This window comes from Anoplopoma fimbria, chromosome 1 (genome assembly GCF_027596085.1).
Source record: "Anoplopoma fimbria isolate UVic2021 breed Golden Eagle Sablefish chromosome 1, Afim_UVic_2022, whole genome shotgun sequence".
In the NCBI taxonomy this organism is placed as follows: domain Eukaryota; kingdom Metazoa; phylum Chordata; class Actinopteri; order Perciformes; family Anoplopomatidae; genus Anoplopoma; species Anoplopoma fimbria.
The window spans coordinates 28,114,497-28,132,338 of record NC_072449.1 but is presented as its reverse complement, the minus strand read 5'-3'; the positions used below and the strand labels follow the sequence as shown (position 1 = coordinate 28,132,338).

Genomic DNA, 17,842 nt, shown 5'->3' with positions numbered 1-17,842 from the left:
GAGTCAAGTCCAGGTGTGTAGGAAACCCATATGAAGTTTGGTTACTACACTATGTTCCCAGTGGCAGCTTTGTGTCAAAACCAGCTCAGGAGCCGGTTCAGGTAACACGTGGGCTCTCCTACAGGGACAACAGAAAGACAGTGAAGTAGGTGATTCTTCTCCTGTCTCTCGTGTGTGTGTTAACTTTAAACCCCCTCTTATCACCGAGGCAGCACAATAAGGTGGCAGGAGGGCCACTAACGGGGCCCAGCTGGGTGCCGCTCTACACTCTCAGTTGATGTGTGTGTGCGTGTGTATGTGTGTGTGTGTTGCTGTTAATTGGTCCTGGCCAGGGGGTTTCTGATTGGAGGCAGTGGAAATTAGCAAATGAGCTACAGTAACATGTCGGTGAAAGTTAGTGCGGTGGGGGGCTGTCAGCCATCCCTCATCTGTTGATACTGACCATGAAGGCTGAGAGCCTTTTAAAAATGTCTTCAAGCTAAAATGTGAAAATTGTCCACTGGCAATCATACAATTCAAGTTATAAAGAAAAAAAAAAGACTTGGGTTTTAATGGAACGGGGCCTTTTCCAAAAATTATAAAACTGCTTATGAACTATATAAAAAATAAAAAATCCCTATAATCTGTACCAATTCACATAGTTTTTTCCAGGAAAATGTATTGTTTAGCGATAACGGAACCATAAAACGAAGCTAACCTTTTTTCTTATGACGTGAGAACCAAAAAAACTGTCTTATTTTTTTAAAAGGTCTGTTTTCATTTAGAAAACCATGTGCATACCGTACAGAAGTGACATTTACACAAATATTTATACCACTGACATATTTGAATAAATTCTTTAAAAAGAAACATAGTATGTGGTTAAAGTCTCCGCCCACTTTATGATCCAACCACAGACGGATCTCTGTTTGTCTTGGCTCACTCTCAGTTCGATGTTGACAAAGCCGCGCTGTAAATTTCCTCATGACATCCAACTGCGTTGGCTCTGAAAGAGTCACAAAGGTGTGAGTTGCTCCGCCCCTCCAGGTGAAAGTATCAGCTGCTAATCAAGCAGAATCACCTGCACATCTGTGTCCTCCCATGGACAGGTGCAAAGGCCCTTCAAACCTGTGTGGATGCACTTTACATTGTTGCTTGCACGTTTTAAGTTCCCCCGCAGACTGGATAAGCGCAGATATTAATGTTGATATCAGTGTCATTTTCTTCATCCACATCTCAAGGTGCTTATTCTCTACAACTTGTTTGTGGTTGAAGAAAGTCAACAGCAAAGTATTCCTCCACTTTTCGAGCCCACATTTTCCCGCGTTGTGTCTGGATTCAAACGTGCTCTTCTGACTTCTCGGCTACTTTTTGCCTTCACAGCACTACGCCCGCGGCCACAGCTGTTATATTGTCCCCACTTACATGTGTGTGTGTGTGTGTGTGTCCAGCTGTACACACACACAGCTAATGAACTCTAAGTGCCTGGCTGCAGTTGTCACGGTGGTGCGACCGTCTCAGGGCCTTTAGTCACTGCCCTCAAACAGCTTGATTTGAGTTCACCCTTACCCCCAGAAGAAGATTTAGAAATTGTAAAAGAAAAATGTTTTTTAAAATCTTGTTTCAGTTTTTAAGAGCAGGCTTCTCATTTATCACTTTTGCTGGTTGAAATTAAAATGTCGGCGGCTGCAGATTTTATCCGCTGCAGCTACTTGACCCCTTAGGCAAGTATCACCCTTTCAATGCAGACTGGCCAATCATGATGTAGCATTGTCCTTCAACTATCAGGCTATGCGCCATAGACTATCATGCAAGGTTTTCAGATTTTCCTCACTTTCAGGCTGGTTTTGGGGATTTGGAGCTAGTCATTGTTAAACGCTGTGTATTAGGGATACTCGTTAGGAGTTTATACGTTTCTAGAATGCAAAGTTTCTATGTAAAAGAAACCTGTGGAGCCAATATTAGCAGAGTGTTATTACAAGTATTTATGGGTGTCCCATCAATGATGGAAAAAACCACTTATCTCCATATGCGCGAGTATCTGACCATATATAAAGACACAACACCAACTAAGTATTTAATAAAAAATATATATATATGTTTTTTTTTCATTTCTTGAGAAGTAACAGTTTTCGAAAAAGGTTTCTGCCCTACAGTGATGTCATGCATGTAAGCAGCCATTCCTAGCAGGAAACCGGTAATGGGTGGGTCCCATTAACACGCACACCTGTAATGACTCATGATGAGTGTGTGTGAGTGGTCATATGTGTTTTTTTGTACACTGTCATGCACCTGTATACTGTACGATATGTAAGTGAATGTGTTTTACTGATGTGTATGTGTGTTTTTAAGACTAGTTTCAAAGTTAGGTAAAGATAAAGTTTAGGTTAGGTTAGGTTAGGCAGGTAGCGGTTATGGTTTGGGTTAGGGCTAAATTAATGTAATGTCCCCACAAGTCATGAAAACACATATGCGTGTGTATGAGTGTGTTAATTGTATCTGTAGTTGCTCTCGTCTGTTGAAGGCAAACGACGCTGCCAGCCTCAGGGCCATCAGTTCCATCGTTCCTCGACTGTATGATACACAGATAAAAAGTCACTCAAAGCAAATATGGTTTTCAGCTGGTAGAATACTAAACAATCAGAGATTGTCTGTGCTGTAAACAAAGATTATTCCTCTGATTCGGGGCAAATATTTGCAGCAAATAATCAGTGTCATGAGGATATTTGCCAAGTCATGGCCGTCTTCCTCGCAACACTGCCGTTTCCTTGCAGATCAAGTCGAGCCAAGTTTTATTTATATTTTAAGTTTATAAGCCTCTGTGAATTCTGTGTTTCAATTTTGGGAATCATTAAATGTACCCCCAAAGGTGGGTGGGGGCGGCTGTGGCACATGAGGTAGAGCGCTTGTCCCGTAACCACAAGGTTGGTGGTTCAAACCCCTCTACTGGCAACATGCCGAGGTGTCCTTGAGCAAGACACCTAACGGGTGGGTCAAATGCAGAGAAATAATTTCCCCATTGTGGGACTAATAAAGGCTTAATTATTATTATTATTATTATTATAAAGCATCATCAAAAAGAGCACCTGAGATGCTTATGGACCCAAAATGTATTTTGCTTTGTTATTTTATTGATTTATAAAAGACCCTTTGTTCTATGTTCTGTGCACTATTATTTTAATCAGAGATTTGTCAGATTTGGAGTTTTCTTAATTTGTGTATTTTACTAACCTTTTGTGGCCAAATTCAGCAATGATGCCAAATAATTTCAAAAGACATATCAAGACAAAACGCTCTTTGTTTTATATCATATAAAAAGCAGATAACAGAGCTAAATTAAAAAAAAAAAACATTATATGCAATGTCAACCAAAAGAATAAATGAATGAATTAGCCTATTATCACATATTGATGATATATGCTATATATTACATATTGCCATGGAGAAAAATCACTAAGGTTTGCTAATGTCTGTCTTTATGACTTTATCTCTCTACGTGTCTCCCTTTATTTGAACCATTTAATTTTAAATTACATTTTTTAATTAAGCCAAATAAAAAGCTTTTGAATTTGGTCAAAATCTTTGACTTTCCCTCCTGATGCTTGTTTCTTCTTCTCTTCATTTTCAATGTTTTTACCTTAATTTCTCAGGAAAATCTTGGGGGACAATGTTTTACACAACGTTTACTCTGACACGTGGATTAGGCCAACAAACATAAAAAAACTGAACAAATAAAGTGACACCTGACTTGAAGGAGAAATTCGACTTGTTTCAAGCTGAGAATTCTCAGCCGGTCTGCACCGAACCTCCACTGTAAAGTCCGGTTTGGATGTCGGAGTGGAGCCAGACTCAACAGAGCAGTCTGACACATTGCTCCATCACATCCTGTCCATTTGGCAAAGGGTGGACAACACGTCTTCATCCATCTCTGAGATGGAGACAAACACAGCCTCCGACAAGCTCAGTGTGTCTTTATGCCTCTTATGTGTGTGTGTGCGTGTGTCTCAATGGCTGTGATTTACAAGGCAGCGGATAGTAGTGGCTGTCATGTCAATTCAACAAGTGTTGTCTTAAAGTCTAGCCAGTAGCTCTCTCACACACACACACACACACACACACACACGCACACACACTTTCACGGTGCGTTTGACCCGACACATGCTCTCCAGATGTTGGCGAACATTCCTGGAGGTCTCATCACACTTGTGGACATTTTATGTCTCCTCGTATCATCCTGACACTGTCACAGTTCAGTTCTTAGTTTGTTCAAATTGAAATGAAGAGGAGGGGCGTCCACCGATACATCGTCCAGTAACACTTCTGTTCCTTGTCTAAAAGCATGACATTTGTGGCCGGCTGTAACATCTGGGGGTTAATCAAACGCTCCAACACTGCCGCCAGCTGTCACAAAGGACCGCTATGGCGCTGTCCCGGTACGGCATCAACATGCTTTTTGGGTGATCCAATCACAAGTGGACAGCTCAGGTGTGAACGCACCCAGGACGCACTGAAATCCGATTTCTCAGACCACATTCGGAGTTGGACTGGGCCTCATGTGGCCGCATTCTTTTAGCAGTTTGGACAGTTTTGGACGTGTGTCCACATTAAAGGATCGCCCACTCAACTGACGTGTAAGTGTGTGTGTGGGTGTGCATAGGTGTCGCGCTGATGATGTTCAACCACTTTTTTCTCCAAGTGAGAATATTCCCAGTTAAGGTCGTTTAAGGTGTGTTAATTGATTCACAGCATAAACTCATTACATATTGAATTCTGAAAACATTTCACCAAAAGTTGCGGGTAGCTGTTGCTAGCCTTTAAGTGGCAGGGTAAAATAAAATAATTTGTTTTGAGTCTATAGCTGACTAACCGCTTAATTTGGTCAGCACAAGAGAGTAAATTAAATCATTCCAAACCCAAAAGATAAAAAAACCCAACAACAACCAATTGGGAAACAGGCAAGGGAAGTTCGATCACAAGTGGTCACATGGACACAAGCTAATGCCAGGTGTGAACTGAGAGTTATTCAGCAGCTAATGCAAAATGTTCCTAATGATGAACTGAGATCGTGGATAACTGTTTTGAACTAGCGTCGGACAAATGTTACTGTCTAACTAGAAGCCGCTGATGGCCTTCTGAGAAGATGCAATGCTTGTTTCTTAAAGATGAACTTTATAGCTCCTTCAAAACTCCAACAGTTAATGTGGAGGATGTGTAGTGCTTGTTTTCTTTGGGCCGTATAAAAGGAAAATCAATGTGGCGCTCTGAAGCGAATTTTGACCTTGTGTCACTGCCACAAAATTTGACACCGGACAAACCAACTACTAAGAGACTTTAGCTGTGAGATAGCTAGCAACAAACAAACCTTCATTATTACTGTGGTCACTCAACAAGTCAATCAAACACATTTTAGTCCTGCTTCCTATTGACATGATTACAGAGCAACTTGGGTTGAAGTGCCTTAGGGTGCCTCGGCAGTGTAATTGTTGAGTGCCCTTGTAACGGATGTTACGGGCAGTCTGCCAGTCCCAATGTGCTTCGAGCAATATTAGCTTCGCCTGAGTTAATTAACAACGTTGGAGTGGACTTATCATTTAGATGGGCCATGTGATATCATGGATCTGGGAAGTGAGGGCGGTTATTACGGATCAATGTTTATTTGAGTGATACAAACGCGCCATGCAGGGGTTTCCCCCTGTGTCCGTGCTCGCCGAGCACAGCGCCCGACATGATCAAATCCAACCAGAGGCTCCCTGCAAGACACACGAGTAGGAGGGAGCCGTGCAGAGTCCTGAGGATATTTTTCTTCACGCCCCCTTCCACTGCATATCCAAACATCCTGGAACCATAGAGGAGAAACAGGAGGCTGTCCCGAAACACAGCCAGTGTTTTATCCTATGAGGTGACAGATTCTTAACACCCGAGGCTAACCCTGTGACCAGACACTGCACTGAAACAATGTAATACACTTTTATTTTGAAATCCACGGATCTGACAAACCGCCAGGTGCTCTAGTGTGTAATCATAACAGAGACAATGTTACTCGCACAAATTAAGATAAGATAAGGGGAAAACTTTATTGACACTTGAAGAGGAACTAGGTCAGTGCAAACAGACGCGGGATGCAGTGAAGACAAATGCAAAGTGATTATGAAAACTAAAACTAAATACATCAAGAACTTAGCAAATGAAGGGATCGTACAGTTTACTTAGTTATTTGCGCTTTATCAATAAAAAAAAGGAAAAAGCATCTTCTCAGCCAGCGAGACAGGGATTAGGACCAGACACCTTTTTGAGAAACGTGCTCTTCTGACTTTTAGCTTTTTTGACTGTCTATTTTTCCTGCCATGATCGCTCCTGAGTCCCTGGACCTGTTTTGATCAATATTGTCTCCCCCACATCAGGTTAAATGCAATCAGCCGCCTACTCTGTGTTCGGCATTCAGGCAAGAGTTTTTTATCTCGGGCCTCTTTGCAACACCCACGGCCGACAGTGCAAAGTCCAACAGCTTATCTTTGTCTCCACTGGCCAGTGGCGCTCAGTCTGTCTTTCTGAATGACATACTAACTGACTGTCTCGTGGACTGACTGTCTCCCTGCTTTCTTTACTAGCTGCTGCTCTTTTAGATCTATCCACAGCTTTTTGTCCATGGGACTTTCTGTCCGCACCTCACAATTTCACATTAAAATAACAGTAAAATACTGTCTGCAGAGTATTTTACTGTTTTTTTACAGTGCAGCTAGTGTCATTTATTTTAACAGTACCTTTTTGTATATTGGATAAGAGTATTCAATAGAAATAAAACTGGGTTTTATGGTTGTTTTAAAGTATATGCCAGTATGGAACTGTTAATTTACGAAGGTTAATAAAATCTGCTACTTTTGCATTTCAATTCCCACATCAACAAAAAAACTTAAAAACACAATAATTTACATTCAATTCAATATTACATATACAATATTTGTATTCCAAAACTGAAATGGCACTGAATACTTAGAAGAAAAATAAATAATAACGCACTCATTTTACGCATGTAAATGTGTACTGCATGAACTACATGACAATGGAAAGGAGAAAAAGAAGAGGAGGAAAAAGAGGATTTGACTGCATCACTTTTTCTTGTCTTAATGACAAACTTTGGCAATACCAGGTCTCCGTTCCATCTGGTTTTCGTTTCTACATATAAGAGCAAAACATTAACAAAAGATAGGTAGCTAACATTACGTCTTCACACTGTAATTGACTATTTATTATCTTATCTTATGTTATCTTTGCTGGCTATGCTGTTAGCCAGCTATCGTTACTACAGCTACTTGAGCTCATGCTAGCTAACGTTAAAGATCTTGCTTAACCAATTGTAGCAAACTGATGTAATCAAACAGACCAGATGAAAAATGAACGGAGATGTTTACAGGTTAATAATCATGAAGACAATACAAAATGTTCAGGAGCAGCCGGTCACGTCTTGTCACTAAAAATGAATAAGTGGACTATGAGCAGTTTGATTAATAAATATGTGCTATGATCATAGCAGAAACATTAGCCTTCAATCAGCAGTACGATGTAGATGGATAGTGACTCACTGAATTTGTATAGGGTCGAGTATTTCAGCCACTTCACAGAAAATACTGGATTATGCAGATAAATGATCTGCTGCTATGGTTAACAGCAACATTAACTGTTAATTAACATGAGAGGATAAACATTTAACTGTATGTTACAAATATAATGAAAGACTGTAAAATACTGTTGTAAATCCACTGTAACTTTACAGCAATTCAGTCTGTCGCCAACTTTATTAGCTCCTCTACAATTTGATCTGACTGTCTCACTCACCGAATAGCTGCATTTAGCATTTTATTCTATTTAAATCTGACTGTATTTGTTTTTTCTACAAAGAATAATAATTAGTGTAATAGTCAATTATTGAGCAGTGTTTTGCCCATTATAGGCTCCATACCAATAACTCATCATTATGATTATAAGTTCAATGTTAATTTCTTCATTCTATTGAGAGAATGAAAAAAGAAATATGAAAAAGACCCCATCAAAATGTTCGGATTTGGGCGCATCATGTCTTTGCAACAATTCATTTTCTAGCTCACAAATGATTTCAAATCGTCGAGTCGTCCCATTTAAGTTGAGCATTTTTTTTTAAACTTCAACACCACTTTGGAACAAAGAAGTATATTTGTTGTGAGATCCCGCCATCTGACTGCCTGGCGGACTTTTTAACTGTCTCTTCTTCTTCTTCTTCGTCTTCTTCTTTATAAGCTGTAGCCACTGAGTGTCTGTCTGACTGCCCCTTTACAGCTTTTTGTCTTTCTGACTGTCTGTCTGCCTGGTTAACCACCAAATTGCCTCCCCTGCTCATTCTGACTCTGAATTTGAATCTGTCACTTTTTTAATTTGTTTTAATAATATAAACATGAGCCATTACAACCAAATACCTAATTAACTCAGTGTCCTTGTAAACTTCCTATGTGAATAACTGACTTTCCTTATAAATGCAAATTTGCTGTGAGATCAGACAGCCTTTCTCCATAAATATCTGACCTGTCAAAAAAGGGAGAGTATAGCCTGAGGACTGAACTGTAAGTTCTCCCTTCTCTCTCTCTCTCTCTCTCCCTTCATTCCCACCCTCTCCTCAGGCAATAACAAGTGTAAACAGTTCATCCACCTAACAGGATCCAGGATGCACAGCGTCGTTTGCATGGCACATCTTAAAAACACGTAACACCCTTTTCCTCTGCTCTTGTCTCCTTTCTTTCTTTCTTTCTTTCTTTCACTCTTTCTTTCTTTCTCTCATTCTTTCATTCTTTCTTTCTTTCAGTGTGTGCTTGTATAAGCTGTTTAATCAAACACCTTTTAAATGGAACATTGCTGCACAGGGAAAAACACAAATGCCACTTTGTTTAAAGATACTTTCTTGTTATTTTTTTAGTCTACTTCAGTGCACGATCATTTTCTGGAATATCTGGGATATGTTGGTGACAGCATTTTAAAGTACGCAGAGAAGCTAAAATATGATTAAATGTTGTAAACTGCAGAAGCAGCAGCAGAAAATACCCCTTATTTTTTTGCGTGAAACTCAAACTTTCATTTGAGCACAGACTCTCTTTGTGCAGGCTCCACGCTTGCTTCTGCTGTCACCAGCACTAAAGCCCCGAGGGTGGCTGTCATCAAGTGTTTAACAGGGTGAGCTGAGAGACTGTTGCACCTCAGGTAACAGATATCTATCTTACTGACAATGACAGCAGCCTCTCCCTCGCTCAGATCTGAAGGCCTCGACGACTCTCTTTAAAAGCTCTGTCAGACCTCCGTCGCTAATTATGCAAAACGCGACACGAACTGTCTTTGACAAGATCTTATCTATGGGAAGACTCTACCACTGTGTCTCACCTTCCTCTCTCGTCTAATGAACCAGCCAGGAAAAAAATAGATCTCTGTAAAAAAGAGTGCATGTTTTAGGTTATTTCTAAATTAGACATCCGTGTTCTTTATGAAAGTAAAAATCAATGTAAGGTTGTTTTTTTTAATCATGGGGATGACATTAATCATTAAATACAGAATATTGAACCGGAGATGGAACTTAAGCCAAGTGAAACATATCAACGTTGTTTACTGGTCAGTTATGCTTCAATTCAAAACAGCTGAGAGAACCAGTGCTAGTACTGTATACGGTGTCTCTACGTCACTCTGCTGCATTCAGAATATGGAAACTTCTGTTCATTGTTGTGTAAAAAACAAAAATGGTGAAGGACGTATTCCAAGATGTCGACGGTGTAATCGGCAAACTCAAGGCTTCATAACGGCAGTCGACAAACCAATGGGTGAGGTCACCATGACTACGTCCACTTCTTATAAACAGTCTATGGGCTAGACAGCACCAAACCTTAATCAAAGTGCTGTTGGAAACGTTCTAGTTTTGCCCTGTCAATAGAAAAGACTATACATGTTGTTATGGAGGACATGGACCAACAATGTGTTTTGTCACTTAATTTGGAGTCCTTGTGCAATGTACACAGTGAAGTACACCGCAGTACACGGCCACACAATAGACACATTTGGGGCGATAATGAGGCTATCTACATGCATGGTGGAGTTATTCACGCTTTTTTCGCCGTGTTTTAGTATTTCAACAGGGATGCAATCCGCAAGTTTCATCACAATACAATATTCTGTTGATTCTGTGAAAACCCTTCAATTGATAAACATCTAGTTAAAAAGTTGCACAGGTGCTTTTCCAAAAATACTAGGCATGTGATTGGATGAACCATCTGTCAATCAAACTCTTACTGAAGCCATCAGGAGAAGAGCAAAAACCTCTTACTGTCTTCAGTGGCGCCCTTTGTTCTTCTTTCAATTAAGAAATATTCCCCAGTTCTGATAGAACTTATGCTTTTGCAGCTATGCTAACCACAACTAGCAGTTGCCATTGTTTCCATTTTCCTAAAGCAGTTTACACCTTTAGGGTAACTTTAGACCAACTTCACATACTTCCCATACTAGCAAAGACTGTGTTACACCTGCTACGACATGTTGATTTGACTTTTTAGGACTTTAGATTTTTTAAGTGATTCCTGCACAAAACATTCACAACAATTTTGTGGATATCACGCAAACCACCGAAAATTTCAACAAAAAATTTCAGCTAAGGCTATTGTGGCCGTTTGTGACATCCAGACTCTTATCAGCAGCCCCTATCTATTTTCTAAGAGTCTCCCGTTTGGAATCTGGGTCAGCTGAGGGTTACAGATTACAACCGAGAGGTTACAAATGTAAGGGTCACACGGTTTTTTTTCTTTCTCCCTTTTGTTGCCGAAATTGTTCCACTCTTAACTGCTGCATTGTTACTCCCTCGAAACCTCAAGTATGTTATCTGTGGATAAACTCTAATCTGTTTTTCCTTCATGAGAAACCCGGACTGAATGCGACCACTATCAGCACGGTCACCTGATTACTGCAAAGGGGGACGTATCTGAGTGACATTTCAGAGTCGGCCAGGTTAGTCATACCTGGGGCGGCCAACTGTGTGTGTGTGTGTGTGTGTGTGTGTGTGTGTGTGTGTGTGAGTGTGTGTGCGTGTGCGTGTGCGTTGTAGCTGTGGAGACCGTATCAGGCGGGCGCACGCCTATCTTATCAAGCCAACTGCTCTAAAGGGACTATTGTGTTTGCAAGGTGACGAACTCCCTTTAGATTCCCCCTCAGACTATAGACCAGTGGCCATTTCTTTAAGTTGTGTGTGTGGTTGTGTGAATGTGTGTGGGGCTAATTGAAAGACCTAAATTCTGATGTTGTATTGCAACAAAAAGGGTGGAAAATGCTGGATTTTTCTTAAGCAGCCGGTACCGTTATGTGCCGGTAAAGGAGATGCACTTATGACTTCTGGTGACTAGTAGTTCTCTTGAATACCTATGTTGAATACACTTCCTGTAAGTCGCTTTGGATAAAAGCGTCTGCTAAATGACTGTAATGTAATGTAATGTAATGTAATGTGCTCTTCAGCATCATGAAAGACCGATCGAAATTGAAGTCAAACTGTGAGACTTACTTCTTTAGCATATGTGTGTGCGTGTCGCTGCAGCCTATATTCTTTAATCTCACGGTTGCTGAGCTTGGCGTGACAGAGAAGAATGGGCCGCGGTGAATACGTGACAACTGACAAACAGCGGAGAAAGCCAGTGGAGAGACAGACAGGCAGACAGACAGGCAGACAGACAGGCAGACAGGTAGATGCGAGGCATGGCGACAGGGCGGGAGGCCAGGGACCGGCAGCTGCAGGAACCAAGATCAATAAAGTAACTTGTTATTTTTCCTGCAGCTGGAAAGGGACGGAGCCATTAGCATGCCACTGTAGAAGTGCACAACATATTTTCATATGCATCAAAATGACTTAATCTCTTGACATTTTTCAGCAGGTTTCCATACAAACACTGCTCTGATACGTACAGGATGTTTGTATGTTTACAGTTTGGGATGGACAGAAAAGGATCCGATTGGTCCGATCAGGCAGAATGAAATAAGATATTCTGCTTCTACTCTGTTTTCGTTCTTTTGATGTTCTGATAGTTTTTCTAAACCAGGGTTCAGAGGCAGGTCAGTCGTTTTTGGAGGGGTCCAGTCTCGCTGTGTGTGTGTGTGTGTGTGCCGCCCCCGGGAGCCTATGGTCCCTGCATGTGCAGAGGTCTGCTTTGAGGCTCTCAGTGTGATCCGGCCGTGTTTAGTCTACCAGTCCGACATGTCACACACCACAGTCATTTGGTCAGGAGCTGTTTCAACAAGACGCTGCTATTCCTGAAGCAGCGCCTCGCCACGCGGGTGAAGAAAAGGGAGTTGCGATTGATTGATCGACGAGTCATCAAGGTCCCGTCAGCATTAAGCTATATGTGATCCAGGAACCTGAATTTGTTTTACTTTAAAAAGAAAAATGTGCTGCAAAATATGTTTGGAAAATGAGGAAACCTTGCATTAAGTCAGAATTTAAAAAATATAATTAAAAAAAATATAATCAGATTTTAATACAGGAAATGTCAAAACCTTGATTTCAGTTGGATTTTTTTTTTTTTTTTTTTTTTTTTTTTTTTTTTTTTACAGTATTTGTAAAGACTTACTATAGTACTACTTAAAAACAAACTAAGCCTGTGAAAAAAACACAGATGTTACTACTGGGTGTATCGGCGAAGAAGCTTTCCGCATCGTCCTCGCCGGCAACAAACACTTCCTGCGTTATCACTGACGAAACAAGAAAAAACAAACGCGCCATTTCTCCCCTCATTTTTTGCCTTTTTAATAAGAAAAATGAAACATGAATCATTTAAATCAAATTTACAACCAACAGAAAACAACAACAATGACAAAAAAACAACAACAATATATTATATCAGCACACTTTGAAAGTTTAAAAAGCAACTTAAATAAAAGACATATCTCTTAAAAATATGCTCCACAAAAGGACACCGTGTGACCTGAACCCTCTGTGTCCTCCTCTGAATAATCCTTCAATAGATCGTCGATACATTGATCTCCTATCAGATCAGTAGTCATTTAAAGAAAAAGGCACTTTTTCGGCACTGCGTGGGTCATTTGACACCCAGTGACATTGTTACACTGATCCCATTGAGCCGACGCATTGACATTGCGAGGGGGTGTTTGGGGGGGGCGCTCCCAAGTATTGTTGTAACACACACACTATCAGCCCACCTGGCCATCGGGAGCTCCATAGTGCAAAGTACTGTATGTAAATCCTCCCGTAGTGCATCTCCTCCCCCTCCTCCTGGTTTAGTAACTGACTGAGCTCCCCCACATGCCGCACCGGCTATCTCTGATTCTAAATGTGACAGTCTGTCGAGAAAGCATCTGGTTTTAATGCTCCTGTAACAAAAACATAAACACAACATGTTTTTTAATTTTTATATATATAGTTTTTACCACAGTTGCTTTGCCCCGTTCCTTTTGGCTACAGAAGATTGCTTTAGTTTCCTCTGAGCTCCAGCGAGGACAAAATGGCTTCTTTTTTTCTTTTCTTCTTCATATCAACCAAAAATAACAAATACAGACTTCATCAGCTACATGTACATCAACGAATGCCTGATCTGATGGAAACGATGGACGTGGTGTGAAATGTTGTAACGCAAAAAGATAATATTAAAGGTCTCCCACTGCAGTAACACCTGCTTCAAGCAGAAAAAAACCCTCTCACATTTGGGTTGTAACTGGTCAACAGAGCGCTATACAAGATATATTAAAATGTATTCCCTTCATAAATAAATGCAAATATTCTTTTTTTTTTTCCTCCCCGCATTATGTCTATTTACATTTTGTACAAAGCCAATTTCAACAAGACAGAATCTGACTCCTGTATTGACACACACACACACCAGTCGGATGTCTTCGTCCAGACTTTTTCCGTCCTTGTGTAAAACAAAAACTAAAAAACTGTCCTTTGGTCCCTCAAACATGGCAGCCATTTTAGATGCGAGTCTCTACCAAGGTCTCCTGGACTTGAGCCAGAGAGAGAGAAAGAGGAAGATAAAGAGAGCTGGGGTGTCCATTTTAGAAAAGGGCAAGAGGAAAAGAAGTCTCCAGCTTGGCTCGCCTCTAGAGACAGGTGAGTGTGTGTGTGTGTGTGGGGGGGGTTGAGTGTCCACATTAGGAGGCGTTGAGCACCGAGCGGCTGTACAGAGTTTGGTAGTAAGCGCCTGAGTCCATGACGGCCGGCCCCTGAGTGTCGTAGATCTGCTTGGCCCCCACGGGAGAGCCGCTGGCGTAGCTGTTGTAGGCCATCACCTGGTCCTGGTAGGACTTCAGGTCCATCTTCTGCTCGTTGGACATGAGGTTGGTGATGGAGAAGGGGTGGTTGAAGTTGTAGTGGGGGTCCAGGGACTTGAGGGCGTCGCTCTGTAGGTCCATGTGCTGCTGCATGGCGCTTGGCAGGAGGTGGGCGCCTAAAGACTGGGAGTGGAGGAGCGGGCTGGAGGAGGTGGTGGCCGAGAGGGACAGGGAGGACGAGGCGGAGGAGGACGGAGCCAGGGAGACAGGTGGGCTGTGCAGGTGTGAGGAGGACAGCGGAGGGCAGTCCAGCGGAACTAGGGAGTTTCTGGGATGCGGTTGGTCGTCAGAGGAGCCCGGGTGGGAGTTGTCCGAGTGGGCGGAGTCTGCTCCCTCCGATCCCTGTGGGCTGTGGTCCTCCACCAGGTGATCCCCACCATGGCCCCCTTTCCCCGAGCCCCCTCCTGGCCCTTGCCCGCCTTCTTGGCAAGCTTCTCCTCGATCTTGAAGCGCTTCTGGCGCCTCAGGTAGCAGCCATTCTCAAACATGTTGCCCGACTGCGGGTGCAGGGTCCAGTAGGAGCCTTTGCCCGGCTTGTCCGGCGAGCGAGCCACCTTCACGAAGCAGTCGTTGAAGGAGAGCGAGTGGCGGATGGAGTTCTGCCAGCGCTGCTGGTTCTCACGGTAGTAAGGGAACAGCTCCATGATCCACTGGTAGATCTCGTTAAGGGTGAGCATCTTGCTGCCGCTCTGCTGGATCGCCATGGTGATGAGGGAGATGTAGGAGTACGGCGGCTTGGCGTGGGTCAGGGAGCGCCGGTAGGGCTTCGGGGGCATCTCCTTGGGCCCGGCGCGGCTCAGGGGCGCGGCGGAGGAGTACCCCAGCTGGCTCATGGACTGGCCCATGTTCTGGTAGTGAGTCAGGGAGCCCAGGGAGCCCGGAGCGCCCGGGCCCAGCTGGGTCAGGGGGCCCGAGCTGAGGGACGAGGTCACCGGGGAGAGGGACATGTGGCCTGGTCCGGAGCCCATGGAGGCCAGCGGGGAGCCGCTGAGGCTTGAGCTTGGGTACGCCATGTTCATGCCCGCGAGGGAGGCGGTGGCCGGGTTCAGGTTGATGTAGCTGTTGATGGTGCCCATGGAGCCCATGGAGCCCAGACCAGAGTTCATGGTGCTGGGGGAGGAATACATCTGGAGGAAAAGAGGAACAACATCTGGTTATTCACCAAACACACAGTTGGCTTTCATGCAACAATAATAAATACATATTAACATTTAGAAAACAAATAAAATAAACTTCTCTTGTACTAAACTGGTGGTGATTTTGGTGCTTAAAGTGAATGTCTGAACGGGAAAGTAAAGCGGTTTGACTCTAGAAGAGACTCCTTATCAATGCACAATGAGGCTCTCAGTGAGAGGACATGGATTTCACACGACGATGTCAACCTGAAAAATGCGTTTAAAGCGCGTCATGGAGCCTCTCGGTTCAGACCAGACGAGAAAACACAAGTCAACTAAATCTTCACTATTTAAGCTCAACTTTTTTTTTTTTTAAATTACATTATTTTCTTTATTTTTTTTTTTTGTTAAAGAGGAATAATTCCGTGTTATTTGTTTTTTCTTGGTTAAATCTAAAAAAAAAAATTTTCACAAGAGGTTTAAAGTAGTTGGAGGCCTGATCTCTGGTTAAATATTATCAGACTCTTTAATGTCATCAGCCCGAGGTGAGAACTGAAGCTGCTGATGGAATTACCTCTAATTGAATTAGTGATGGGGGAGAAAAGAAAAAGAAAAAGAAAAAGAAAAAGAAAAGTCTCGTTTCATTTACACCTGAATCGTTGCAACACTTCTCCGGCTGCGGACAAAAGAAGAAAGTCTATTGATGAGCAAATCACTTTAACCTGAATATGTAGGATGCTATTTATATATCAATAAATGACTTAAATCACGGTGTATTATTATTATTATTATTATTACTATTTTACATGTTATTTAAAGTTACTGTTGGGATTTTTACAGGATTGTTTTGGTACTTTTTCGTATTATTTAAGGTATATTTCACCTGATGGTTAATTGTTAATTGTGCGTTTTGATTCTCAATGTTACTTTATTATACTGAACGTTATTTAAATTATAATGCTACTCCTACATTTTTTTTTCTAAATAAGTGGATCTAAAATATAATATTCTTTTATAATTTATCATCAAAGCAGGATTACAGCTGGTTTTTCGGACGCAAATAAAATTGCCTTTTCAATATTTCACTGCCAAGAAAACCTTTTAACTTATAACTCTGATTACAACATAGGTTTTTTTTTTTAAATGCATTTTGATTGTGTTATTATGTGTTATTATGTGTTATGTGTGTCTTTACCTCGCTGTTCTCGCTGTAGAAAGTATTCCACTCTGGTAGATCATGTGCTTCCATCTTCACGGAGCTCAACATCCCCAACACAAGTCTTTTGAGGAGAAACACTTATCTATGAGCAGATTGTTTGAAAAAAAAAAGATCAAAAATAAATATACAATCCTTTGCAGTTTTTTTGTTGTTGTGGGAAAAAAAAAAACAGAAAGTTGTCTCCCTTTTTTGTCAAGAAAATATGAAGAGTCAAAAAGCAAACAAGATGCTGCTCCAGGGAATAGTAAAGTAAATCTTATTTGTCAGTCATCCATTGTTTCATAACCTTATTCTTGTTCTGGCTCAGCAGATGTTCTCTTCTGGCCCTGTGGTAGGTGGAGGTGGAGGTGGAGGTGGAGGTGGAGATACAGTCGGGGAACCTGGACGTCCTCCTCTTATAAGGTGGAGGTGGGTCCCGCCCAGCTCCTCACATTTGAATACCAGGAAGGGCCCCTCTGCAGAAGAGGCCGATGTGGCCCCCTGGTGTGCTGTATGTTGGCCGGCGGCTCCCACAGAGGCCTCCCGGACCAACCACTGTCCATGATCCTTCAGATGAGTGGATTCATGTATGTTTTATGAATGATAAAGGTTGAGCAGTGATGAGAGGTCCTGCTGGAGGTAATATGGTAGAATGTTAAATGTTAAATGTTTGAATAAATGAGTCATAGAACTGAAACACAAATTCATTTGTTTTTGAATAATTTACATTTTATTCTGCAGCGTTTTGGGGTAAAAATGTAATTCGACATTGTTTTAACTTTACCACTTGATCAACAGAATGTTTCATTTTTACACAAAAACAACAACAAAAATGTCGAAATGGTTTATTAGAGTTGGGAATGAGTGTGTGTGTGTGTGTGTGTGTGTGTGTGTGTGTGTGTGTGTGTGTGTGTGTGTGTGTGTGTGTGTGTGTGTGTGTGTGTGTGTGTCTGTCTCTGTGTGTGTGTGTGTGTGTGTGTGTGTGTGTGTGTGTGTGTGTGTGTGTGTGTGTGTGTGTGTGTGTGTGTGTCTCTGTGTGTGTGTGTGTGTGTGTGTGTGTGTGTGTGTGTGTGTGTGTGTGTGTGTGTGTGTGTGTGTGTCTCTGTGTGTGTGTGTGTGTGTGTGTGTGTGTGTGTGTGTGTGTGTGTGTGTGTGTGTGTGTGTGTGTGTGTGTGTGTGTGTGTGTGTGTGTCTCTGTGTGTGTGTGTGTGTGTGTGTGTGT

General features: G+C 42.0%; 1 protein-coding gene across 1 annotated transcript; it reads right to left on the bottom strand.

The window, feature by feature from the left end:
• Positions 1–12,741: 12,741 nt before the first annotated feature.
• foxa3 (forkhead box A3) lies at positions 12,742–16,997 on the bottom strand. The gene is given in 3 exon segments (XM_054597970.1): positions 12,742–14,706; positions 14,709–15,434; positions 16,618–16,997. Coding segments are annotated over 3 exon segments (1,377 nt in total). The 5' UTR covers positions 16,690–16,997; the 3' UTR covers positions 12,742–14,127.
• Between the last annotated feature and the right edge of the window lie 845 nt (positions 16,998–17,842).